The sequence below is a fragment of the Macaca fascicularis genome, chromosome 14 (genome assembly GCF_037993035.2).
Source record: "Macaca fascicularis isolate 582-1 chromosome 14, T2T-MFA8v1.1".
Taxonomy (NCBI): domain Eukaryota; kingdom Metazoa; phylum Chordata; class Mammalia; order Primates; family Cercopithecidae; genus Macaca; species Macaca fascicularis.
The window spans coordinates 8,649,655-8,660,197 of record NC_088388.1 but is presented as its reverse complement, the minus strand read 5'-3'; the positions used below and the strand labels follow the sequence as shown (position 1 = coordinate 8,660,197).

Sequence of the window (10,543 nt, the reverse complement as noted above, 5' to 3'; positions counted from 1 at the left end):
ATCGCTGTGCACGTTGTGGGGTTTCCACCTAGGACTCGGCCTGAGGCTTGTAACACTTCGTTTTCCCAGGAGTCACAGGGGCAGTCTTGCCCCTTGCAACTGGGTCGCGGTGACTCTCAAAGGTCCCCCTCTACAGGGGCTTCGTGAGGCCCGGGCCTACAGCGGGCTCGGTCCCGGAAGTGACGTCTCCCACAGGGGCCGGAAGTGGCAGTGGAGGGAGGGAAGATGGCGGAGGTGGTGAGTCCGGTGCCCGGGGCGGGGCGGAGGGAGCCAGGGGAGGTGGGTAGAGCCCGAGGCCCCCCAGTAGCCGACCCTGGCGCCGCGCTGTCTCCCCAGGGGGAGATAATCGAGGGCTGCCGCCTACCCGTGCTGCGGCGGAACCAGGACAACGAAGATGAGTGGCGTGAGTGACGTTGGGGGGCGGGGCTAAGGAACCTGAGGGCGAGGGGCGGGAGGGAGTCAACTGAACCCCCGGGATGGGGAGGGGCCTCTGGAATTATGGGGCGGGCGGGGCGCAGATACTCCCATGAAGGGGCGTGGCTCTTAGCTGCTCCGAGAGGTACAGGGCGGGGCCTGGAAAGCGGTGCCAGTAGTGACTGAAGGAGGCTTAGGAGAGACCTTCTAAGTGCTGGAGCTTAGGGATCCGGCCTTGGGGTGGAGTTCAGGTCGTGGAAGGGTGGAGTCTCAGCCTGGCCCGGCCCGTCTAAGGCCCCTGCCTATGCTATTCCCATAGCCCTGGCCGAGATCCTGAGCGTGAAGGACATCAGTGGCCGGAAGCTTTTCTACGTCCATTACATTGACTGTGAGTTCTGGGCCTGAGGTGGGGCATCAGGGTAGGGTTGGGGAACAGTCTTTGGCATTCTGTCCTGAGCCATCCCCACTGCTGCAGTCAACAAACGTCTGGATGAATGGGTGACGCACGAGCGGCTGGACCTAAAGAAGATCCAGTTCCCGAAGAAAGAGGCCAAGACCCCCACCAAGAACGGACTTCCTGGGTCCCGTCCCGGCTCTCCAGAGAGAGAGGTGGTGAGTAGGTCCCCCACTTCACCTCTTCTCTCCTGCCTCGTGTTTCTCTTATCTGTTGGCATTAGGGGCTCCTGGATGGGCAGTAGGCGGCTCCCTCTCACCCTGACTTCATCTTGCAAAGGATGGGGGCCGAATTGCACATGTAGCTCCCAGAGTCCAGTAGCTAGTCCTGTGTCCTTCAGAAGGCGAGGGTGGGGTTTGATAATTTTGAGCTGAGGGACCCCTGTTCCCCTTCCCCATTCCACTGCCATCCCCGCCCCAGAGGAAGACCCTGGACCTATCTCTACAGCCGGCCTCGGCCCAGGCAAGCGGGAAGACCTTGCCAATCCCGGTCCAGATCACACTCCGCTTCAACCTGCCCAAGGAGCGGGAGGCCATTCCCGGTGGCGAGCCTGACCAGCCGCTCTCCTCCAGCTCCTGCCTGCAGCCCAACCACCGCTCAACGGTACCCTCAGCAATTCCAGGGACCTTGCTTTCTTCTCAGGTCCCACCTTCTCTACCTTCTGACCCACCTTTGTTGGTTTCTCTCTGCAGAAACGGAAGGTGGAGGTGGTTTCACCAGCAACTCCAGTGCCCAGCGAGACAGCCCCGGCCTCGGTTTTTCCCCAGGTGAGTTTCCCAAACCATTTCTTGTTCCCTTTCTCTCTTCTACTCTCTGGTGGCCTTTTTCAGGCTCATCTCACAGCCATCCCTTCTTTTACTACTATATCTGCAGAATGGAGCAGCCCGTAGGGCAGTGGCAGCCCAGCCAGGACGGAAGCGAAAATCGAATTGTTTGGGCACTGATGAGGTGGGTCTGGGGAGCAACAGAAGGAGCTGGGTGAAAAGGAAGGGATGCAAGCAGGATGGAGAGTTAGTGATGAGTTTAAAAATAAAGAAGGGGTGGTAGGCGGGGCTAGTGTTGGTGGGATTAGGAGCCAGGCAGAACATGGTTCAAATGAGTCATTGGGGCTGGGTGCCATGGCTCATACCTGTAATCCCAGCACTTTGGGAGGCCAACCAAGGCGGGCAGATCACCTGAGGTCAGGAGTTCGAGACCAGCCTGACGAACATGGTGAAACCTTGTCTCTAATAAAAATACAACAATTAGCCAGGCGTAGTGGCAGGCACCTATAATCCCAGCTACTCAGAAAGCTGAGGCAGGAGAATTGCTTGAACCCCGGAGGTAGAGGTTGCAGTGAGCCAAGATCATGCCACTGTACTCCAGCCTGGGCAACGGAGTGAGACTCCATCTCAAAAACAAGGGTCATTCAGTGATCTTTTCCACATCATCAATCCCTTAGGGTTTCAGGTTTTTTATCCAGAAATTGGGGATCATGGTACCTCCCCCATAGGGTTGCCGTTAGGCTTGCAGGAAACCTGTCAAAGGGCTGTGAGCTGTGGTGTCCTGCTGAGCTGTCTCTTCTAACCTGGTATTTTCCACTGGCCCTGGGCAGGACTCCCAGGACAGCTCAGATGGAATACCATCAGCACCACGCATGACTGGCAGCCTGGTGTCTGACCGAAGCCACGACGACATCGTCACCCGGATGAAGAACATCGAGTGCATTGAGCTGGGCCGGCACCGCCTCAAGCCGTGGTACTTCTCCCCGTACCCACAGGAGCTCACCACATTGCCTGTTCTCTACCTGTGCGAGTTCTGCCTCAAGTACGGCCGTAGCCTCAAGTGTCTTCAGCGTCACTTGGTATGAGGGGTCCAGGGAAGCTGCCTTCCCAGCACTCTCCACGTTGCCCTTGTTCCTGACTGTCCTCTCTTCTCCAGACCAAGTGCGACCTACGACATCCTCCAGGCAATGAGATTTACCGCAAGGGCACCATCTCCTTCTTTGAGATTGATGGACGTAAGAACAAGGTTAGTGCCTGAGAGGCAGTGGGGCGCTGGGGTGAGTCAAATGACATCTTCTTGCTCAGGTAAACACTGACCAGTCAAGCCAGCAGATCAGTTCACCCCATTTTTATTGAGTTCCTGCTGTCTTGCAGGTGTTGGTAGCCAGGAATGAGACAGTCTCTGTTCTCTGACAGCTTAGTCCATGGGAGAGACAGACATACCAATGACGTCTTAGCTCCCAGTGTCTTAAGTGTCATGAAACAGAGGGTAGGTTAGCAGGACCCAAAGGAGGTGGTTGGCAAAGCTTCACAGAGGGTTACTTTGGAGCCTTGGTGGATGACAGTGGCTGAGGCAGTTTCTCGCAGTGGTGCTGAGGAGGAGGCATGGATGCACAGAGATGGTCTTTGTGAAAGGCACAGATCATTCTGGCTGGGAGGCAAAAAAGGGAGGAAGCGGGAAGGCTCTTAACAGGGGACAGAGCTCAGGTGATGAAGATGCTGTGTTAACTACCATTCTGTAATTATTAACGTGGACCTGGGCATCCAAGTGGCAGTACCCAGCAGCAGGTGGTTAAAAAGCAATTTCTGGGCTGGGCAATTTCATGTCTGTAATCCCAGCACTATGGGAGGCCGAGGTGGGTGGATCACGAGGTCGGGAGATCGAGACCATCCAAACACGGTGAAACCCCGTTTCTACTAAAAAATACAAAAAATAAGCCGGGCGTGGTGGCGGGCGCCTGTAGTCCCAGCTACTCGGGAGTCTGAGGCAGGAGAATGGCGTGAACCCGGGAGGCGGAGCTTGCAGTGAGCCAAGATTGCGCCACTTCACTCCAGCCTGGGCGACAGTGAGACTTTGTCTAAAAAACAAATAAAACAAAAAGCAGTTTCTGGCTGGGCACAGTGGCTCATACCTGTAACCCCAGCACTTTGGGAGGCTGAGGTGGGCCAATCACTTGAGTCCAGAATTTCGAGACGCCTGGGCAACATGGAGAAACCCTGTCTCTACTAAAAATAAAAAATTTGGCCAGGCACGGTGGCTGACGCCTGCAATCCCAGCACTTTGGGAGGCCAAGGCAGGCAGATCATGAGGTCAGGAGATCGAGACCATCCTGGCTAACACGGTGAAACCCCATCTCTACTAAATATACAAAAGAATTAGCCGGGCGTGGTGGTGGGCGCCTGTAGTCCCAGCTACTCAGGAGGCTGAGGCAGGAGAATGGCATGAACCCGGAAGGCGGAGCTTGCAGTGAGCCGAGATAGCGCCACTGCACTCCAGCCTGGGAGACAGAGCGAGACACTGTCTCTAAATAAACAATTAATTGTCCGGGCACGGTGGCTCAAGCCTGTAATCCCAGCACTTTGGGAGGCCGAGGCAGGTGGATCACGAGGTCAGGAGATCGAGACCATCTTGGCTAACACGGTGAAACACCATCTCTACTAAAAAATACAAAAAACTAGCCGGGGGAGTTGGCGGGCACCTGTAATCCCAGCTACTCGGGAGGCTGAGGCAGGAGAATGGCGTGAACCCGGGAGGCGGAGCTTGCAGTGAGCTGAGATCCGGCCACTGCACTCCAGCCTGGGCAACAGAGCGAGACTCCGTCTCAAAAAAAAAAAAAAAAAAAAATTAATTAATTTAGCTGCGTGTGGTGGTGCACATCTGTAGTCCCAGGTACTCAGGAGGCTGAGTTGGGAGAATCACCTGAGCCTGGGAAGTCAAGGCTGCAGTGAGCCATGACTGCATGATTGCACCACTGCACTCCAGCCTGGGCGACAGGAGTGAGACCCTGTCTCAAAAAAAAAAAAAAAAAAACACCCCACAATGTCTGAAATGCAGGAGAAATCATGTGCAGAGGTAAGGTTAAGCAGCATGATTCATAATTTTGCTGGGGTAACCCCTAAGGCAGTTATTTTGTTAAATTACATAGTTCCTTAACTCTGTCGTAGAGTAGCAGATCAGTTCCCAGGAGGTGTGACTGTGGATGTAGAATGTTAGGTTTTTTTTGTGTTTTTTTTTTTGAGACGGAGTCTCACTCTGTTGCCCAGGCTGGAGTGCAGTGGCGTGATCTGGGCTCACTGCAAGCTCCGCCTCCTGGAACGCCCTTCTCCTGCCTCAGCCTCCCGAGTAGCTGGGACTACAGGCGCCCGCCACCTCGCCTGGCTAATTTTTTGTATTTTTAGTAGAGACAGGGTTTCACCGTGTTAGCCAGGATGGTCTCAATTTCCTGACCTCGTGATCCGCCTGCCTCAGCCTCCCATAGTGCTCGGATTACAGGCGTGAGCCACCGCGCCCGGCAGAATGTTGTGTTTTTTTTTTTTTTTTTTTTTTTTTTTTTTTTTGAGACGGAGTCTCGCTCTGTTGCCCAGGCTGGAGTGCAGTGGCCGGATCTCAGCTCACTGCAAGCTCCGCCTCCCAGGTTTATGCCATTCTCCTGCCTCAGCCTCCCGAGTAGCTGGGACTACAGGCGCCTGCCACCACGCCTGGACAATTTTTTGTTTTTTTTAGTAGAGACAGGGTTTCACCGTGCTAGCCAGGATGGTCTCGATCTCCTGACCTCGTGATCCGCCCGTCTCGGCCTCCCAAAGTGCTGGGATTACAGGCTTGAGCCACCGCGCCCGGCCAGAATGTTAGGTTTTTTAACAGCTAGACTCCCAAGACTGTCAGAGCTTCTCTGAGGAGCGGTGGTCGGAGTCTGACTTTGGACACATTAGTTTGTTGATTGCTGTTAAAAACATTACAGGGTGGTGGAGTCTCCTGGCCAGGCTTAGATGGAGGTGTGCAGAGTAAGTCGGGAAACTTGCCCAACTGAGCAGGGAGGCACATCACACATCTGGCACACAGGCTTTTCAACACTGAGGAGCAGCCCTGCGTAAGCTGCGGGCTGGTGGAGTGGGTCAGGCCCAGCCAGGGAAGAATACTCATCACCTATCAGTCTGGGGCATAGCACAAACAGTGAAGCTCCTGGTTGACCCTGAACCACTGGCCAGGCTCAAGGCAGGATACCCAGAATGGTGACAAGCCTTTTCTCTTGCAGAGTTATTCCCAGAACCTGTGTCTTTTGGCCAAGTGTTTCCTTGACCATAAGACACTGTACTATGACACAGACCCTTTCCTCTTCTACGTCATGACGGAGTATGACTGTAAGGGCTTCCACATCGTGGGCTACTTCTCCAAGGTCAGTGCCTGTCCAGGCTGTCCCTGTGCCCTATCCTGAGCCAGGTCCCTTCCCTGACACTCACCTGCCCCCCTTTTCCAGGAGAAAGAATCGACAGAAGACTACAATGTGGCCTGCATCCTAACCCTGCCTCCCTACCAGCGCCGGGGCTACGGCAAGCTGCTGATCGAGTTCAGTGAGTATGTGTGCTGCAGCCAGGGGGTAGTGCACCCATCATCGGTGCCCCATAGGCAGATGTGCCAGGCTACCGTGATTCTCAACCATGGCTGTGCAGCCCGGTCTCTAGGGGAGCCAGCCAGAAATAACAGTGGCACTCTCCCAGAGTTCTTTCCATTCAGGCTGACTGCCCTGCTTATCTGGGGTAGGTTCTCAGCCCCACAGTTTGCTCCTTGGCCAGGGTTCTAAGTGCCACTCAGCTTTCCCCAAATCTGACTTACATGCTCCTGCCTGGGGCCATGGGCATGTTAGTGAGCCGCTGGTGCTCATGTATCTGGTAACCGGTGTCCCATGATACAAGTCCTTGGGCAAGGACCAGTGGTTAATGTCCCCAGTTGTCCCCTGAGCCGTGCAGGCAGGTGTCCAAAATGCTGTCAACAGATACACGTAAGCATGGAATTCTCCCTTGCTCCTCGTGTCCAGTGAGGTCAGTCTCTTAAAGCCAGAAGGGACTCTGACCTTCATCACACATGAGCTCTTCAGTGCCCTCCCCAACCCTGAGGCTCCTTCTCCTCCTCAGCCTCTTCCCCATCACCCCGCATTCTATCTCACCACTCACTTGGAATAACTAAGCTCTGACCTGAGAAAAGAAGAGGAAGTTCTAGCTGTTTGTCTGGTGAAGACACAGAGGCTTTACTTGATCAAGGTTATGGTCCATTCGAGAAATTTATTGGTTAAGTGATGCCCAGATGGGGTCACATCCTCAGAACTTCTCAGCCTGGTAGCACAAGTGGATGCTTGAAGAAACTCAGTCTTGGAGCTCAGACTGCAATGGAGATGGGATGTGGGTGGGACTACCAAGGGGCTAAGGTCCATTGTGAGGGTGAGGAAGGGCTTCTAGAAGTCACAAACATCCCAGGTCCCTGGTGGGGAGAATGAAGACACTGCCCAAGAGATGTGAAGCCACTGAGGGCTGTGCAGGGTCAGGATCTCACTGGGGACTGCCTCCCAGTGCGCAGCTATCAGCAGGAGTTGGAGGGAAACAGCCATGGTGGGGGTCAGTCACCTGGCTCTCAGGAATGGTCTCCCCAACTTGGGAAGCACTTTGGTGCACCTTTTCTCCTTGCATCCTCACAACCACCCAGTCAGGCCACTCAGGTCTTAACAGCAGCTGACACTCCCAAGATCCCAGCTAGGAGGACTGATTTGACTGAGAATTCAAGCATTCTCAGGCCTGGATTAGAGACAGGAATCTGTCCCCACTTCCTTCCTTACATGCCCAGACATGGAGCCTGGGATGGCAAAGGAAAATTGGAGGCACTTTCTTCCCCTGAGCCATTTTCCCTGCATCCCCTGCCCATAAGCCTTCACTGGCCTCTGATCACCCTCGTGGTTGACTGCAGCTGCTCCTCTCAGTGCTCTCATGCCCTCCACTGTGCTCAACTCCCAGGGGAAGAGTGAATACTCGTTAGTTCTTCCTGAGGGAACTGAGGCGCAGAGAGGCGGAGGCCACAGAACTGCCAAGTGGCAGGGCCATGATGGGAACTAGGCAGCCTGCCTTGGCGACCTGTGTTTTTCAATGTTGCTTATGTTCATCTATGACCTCTTACTCACCCTCTCCTGCTCCATTGCTTTAGGCTATGAACTCTCCAAAGTGGAAGGGAAAACAGGGACCCCTGAGAAGCCCCTCTCAGACCTGGGCCTCCTATCCTATCGAAGCTACTGGTCCCAGACCATCCTGGAGATCCTGATGGGGCTGAAGTCAGAGAGCGGGGAGAGGCCACAGATCACCATCAAGTGAGCCTGGCGCTGCCTACCTGGGGGTACATGGCATGGCCTGTCTGTTCCTGGGCTTTCTCACTCTCTCCTGGGGCTCCTGGGGACAGATGAAGGTCCTCAGGGGACCTGACCTTTGCTCTCCTACAGTGAGATCAGTGAAATCACCAGCATCAAGAAGGAGGATGTCATCTCCACTCTGCAGTACCTCAATCTCATCAACTACTACAAGGTAGGGAGGCAGGCAGGGTGGAGACAGGTGTGTGGGATGCAGAGTGCAGGCCCCTGTGCACTGGCCACTTGCTGAACCCATCTCCTCTGCCCAGGGCCAGTACATCCTCACACTGTCAGAGGACATCGTGGATGGCCATGAGCGGGCTATGCTCAAGCGGCTCCTGCGGATCGACTCCAAGTGTCTGCACTTCACTCCCAAGGACTGGAGCAAGAGGGGGAAGTGGTGACCAGGCACTGCCCACTGCAGTGCTAAGACAGCAGGACTGGGGCTGATAGCCCACCCCGCCCTCACTGCAGCTCCCACAAAGCACTCTAAGGGAGATGGGGCTGAAAAGCTCGAAAAGGAAGGGACAGGCCTGGCAGGGCCCATTGGTGCCCGGCACCAAGGCGAGCTCAGGGCTCAGGCTAACTCCAAGGTCAGCTGGCCACAGGCCCAGGCCTGCTCTGAACCAGGGACCAGAGGGAGCCAGGCAGCTGTGTACAGTGAGATGGGGGGTGGGGGAGCTCTGTACAGAGGGCTGGTGGTTGTAAAAATTTCTTTTGTAAAGTAGAAGTTGGGGGTGGGGTGGGTGCTGGCTGCAAAAAATTCTGGCTTCTCTTATCCCCATTGCCCACGGCAATAAATTGTTTCTATATGCCAGAGCCATGCAAGGTTCTTGGGGGAGAGGGGTCCATGCTGGCTTAGGGGCTCTAAGGTGCCCGGACTCACAGGTGCTGTAAAGAGCTCCTTTATTGGGGTGATGGAATCAGTGGTTCCAAAGAGCTGGTTTACTGCTGTGAAGGGATCGCAGCTTTGAATTTCAAGCTCTGGTTCTCAGTCCTCGGGCACCTGTGCGTGAATCTGCAAGAGGAGTCGCCTCTACTGTTGGACTTGTAAGGCAGGGCGGCAGGCTGGCCCCCAGACCCGGGGAAGGACCCAGCTGTTCAGAATAACCCCTTCTAGACATGGCTAGGAAGAGTGGTCGGGGAGCTACGCTTCCCACGCACTACCCAGTAGAATCCTCCAGGCTTCGTCTGCCCAATTGTGCTCCACAGCCCATCCACCCGGGGACAAGACGGAACTCCTCATCTACTCACCGCTGCCGCAAGACTGGGCCAAGTTAGGGCCCCACGCACTTTGGCATCCGGGCCAGGGATGGTCTCCAGACCCCACAAGGTGAAGTGGCTGAAGCTGGCAGTGGCTCCAATGAAGCGGTCCTGAGGAAGGGGCCTGGCTCAGCATCGGGACTACAGCTCCCGCCCGCACCCCCTTTCAACCCTATCCCTTTGCTCACAAAGTCCCGTTCCAGCGGCGACTCTTCTTGGTCGTCAGTCCCGGAATCCCGCAAGGGGTCTGGCTTCCCCATGGACACTTCCTTCTCTTCCGTCACCATCACGTATCCCACGAGGCCAGGCGGCACCGCCACCTCCTCGCCCCGTAGACAGCGGCCCCGAAATGACACTTCGAGTCCTGGTGCGGGAGGCGCAAAGAGCCTCAGGACTGGGCCCAGGACCTGAGCCCTGCGGAGCGAGCCCGGAGCTGCCCTCCCGCTACTTCCGGACGCACCACGATCCCCCGGAGCCCAGGAGATGAGGGGCGCGCGGACCGGCGCGGGGGCTGCCGGGACCTGTAGTCCGGCCGCGATGCTCACCCTCGGGGCCCTGGCGGATGGCAGGCGTGAAGAAGCGCCCCACCGGAGCGGGCCCGTCCACCGCGACCTCGCAGGGTAGCAGGTGTAGTGCGACGGGGGCGGCGTCGCGCAGCGTGGAGGAGCGCAAGTGGACGCGGTGCCTCTCGATGGCCGCCTCGTCGCCGCACTCCATCCTCGCTTCTACGCGACGCAAGGGCTCGCGGGTTGACGCTGAAGCTGGCGCGGAAAGCGCGCAGGGCCTCTCAGGAAGCCCCCCGCAGAGCCTCACGGGAAGCCGCCGCGGAGCTTCACGGGAAGTGTAGTCCCCTTACCCCTAATGCTTTCCCTGGGTCAAAGTCCTAGGACTCCCCTCCCCTCCCTTCCCTTCCCCGCCCCGCCCAGTCTCTCCCCTCCCCACCCCACCCCTTCCCTCCCCTTCCCTCCCCTCCCTTCCTCCCTTCCTCCCTTCCTCCCTTCCTCCCTTCCTCCCTTCCTCCCCTCCTCCCCTCTTTCCCTTCCCTTCCCTTCCCTTCCTTCCTTTCCTTCCCTTCCTTCCCTCTTTCTTTTTCTTATTTTTTATGTTTTAGAGTCTCATTCTGTCGCCCAGGCTGAAGTGCAGTGGCGCGATCTCAGCTTCACTGCAACCTACGCCTCCCGGGTTCAAGCGATTCTCCTGCCTCAGCCTCCGGAGTAGCTGGAATTACAGGCGCGCACCACCGCGCCCACCTAATTTTTGTATTT

General features: G+C 56.2%; 2 protein-coding genes across 12 annotated transcripts; one reads left to right on the top strand and one right to left on the bottom strand.

Moving 5' to 3' along the window:
• Nucleotides 1–209: 209 nt before the first annotated feature.
• On the top strand, nucleotides 210–8,832 carry KAT5 (lysine acetyltransferase 5). Of its 6 annotated transcripts, none has more exons than XM_005577243.4 (14): nucleotides 210–237; nucleotides 337–403; nucleotides 734–802; nucleotides 890–1,026; nucleotides 1,316–1,471; nucleotides 1,561–1,635; nucleotides 1,742–1,816; nucleotides 2,463–2,711; nucleotides 2,789–2,878; nucleotides 5,886–6,026; nucleotides 6,108–6,201; nucleotides 7,820–7,979; nucleotides 8,109–8,190; nucleotides 8,285–8,832. In XM_005577243.4, the coding sequence occupies exons 1-14, from the start codon at nucleotides 226–228 to the stop codon at nucleotides 8,417–8,419; spliced, it is 1,542 nt and encodes a 513-aa protein (XP_005577300.3). In that variant the 5' UTR covers nucleotides 210–225; the 3' UTR covers nucleotides 8,420–8,832. The 6 variants fall into 6 exon arrangements, with proteins under 6 accessions (XP_005577300.3, XP_005577299.3, XP_005577302.3 ...); XM_005577242.4 differs by having other exon boundaries at nucleotides 1,289–1,471; XM_005577245.4 differs by lacking the exon at nucleotides 1,316–1,471.
• RNASEH2C (ribonuclease H2 subunit C) lies at nucleotides 2,966–10,041 on the bottom strand. 6 transcript variants are annotated; one of them, XR_010580761.1, is made up of 5 exons: nucleotides 9,824–10,041; nucleotides 9,467–9,642; nucleotides 9,270–9,389; nucleotides 8,902–9,033; nucleotides 6,890–7,008 (listed from the first exon to the last, which is right to left on the bottom strand). XR_010580761.1 is itself a non-coding variant. In XM_065527942.2 (4 exons), exons 1-4 carry the CDS (start codon nucleotides 9,993–9,995, stop codon nucleotides 3,603–3,605), a joined length of 576 nt encoding a protein of 191 aa, XP_065384014.1. In that variant the 5' UTR covers nucleotides 9,996–10,041; the 3' UTR covers nucleotides 2,966–3,602. The 6 variants fall into 6 exon arrangements, 5 of the variants coding, with proteins under 5 accessions (XP_065384014.1, XP_005577304.1, XP_065384013.1 ...); XM_065527942.2 differs by lacking the exons at nucleotides 6,890–7,008; nucleotides 8,902–9,033 and adding an exon at nucleotides 2,966–3,710; XM_005577247.5 differs by lacking the exons at nucleotides 6,890–7,008; nucleotides 8,902–9,033 and adding an exon at nucleotides 2,966–3,283.
• Between the last annotated feature and the right edge of the window lie 502 nt (nucleotides 10,042–10,543).

Excerpts from the sequence above, each read along its gene's own strand:
- KAT5 (XM_074013176.1), top strand. The coding sequence starts at position 226 with ATGGCGGAGGTGGTGAGTCCGGTGCCCGGGGCGGGGCGGAGGGAGCCA. Across the intron at positions 1,027-1,288 it reads GCTCTCCAGAGAGAGAGGTG|AGGAAGACCCTGGACCTATC; the intron begins GTGAGTAGGTCC and ends TCCCCGCCCCAG. Across the intron at positions 1,636-1,741 it reads CGGCCTCGGTTTTTCCCCAG|AATGGAGCAGCCCGTAGGGC; the intron begins GTGAGTTTCCCA and ends CTATATCTGCAG.
- RNASEH2C (XM_065527941.1), bottom strand. The coding sequence starts at position 9,995 with ATGGAGTGCGGCGACGAGGCGGCCATCGAGAGGCACCGCGTCCACTTG. Across the intron at positions 9,643-9,823 it reads CATCCGCCAGGGCCCCGAGG|GACTCGAAGTGTCATTTCGG; the intron begins GTGAGCATCGCG and ends CTCCCGCACCAG. Across the intron at positions 3,280-9,269 it reads GGCCCAGTCTTGCGGCAGCG|AATGATCTGTGCCTTTCACA; the intron begins GTGAGTAGATGA and ends CCTCCCAGCCAG.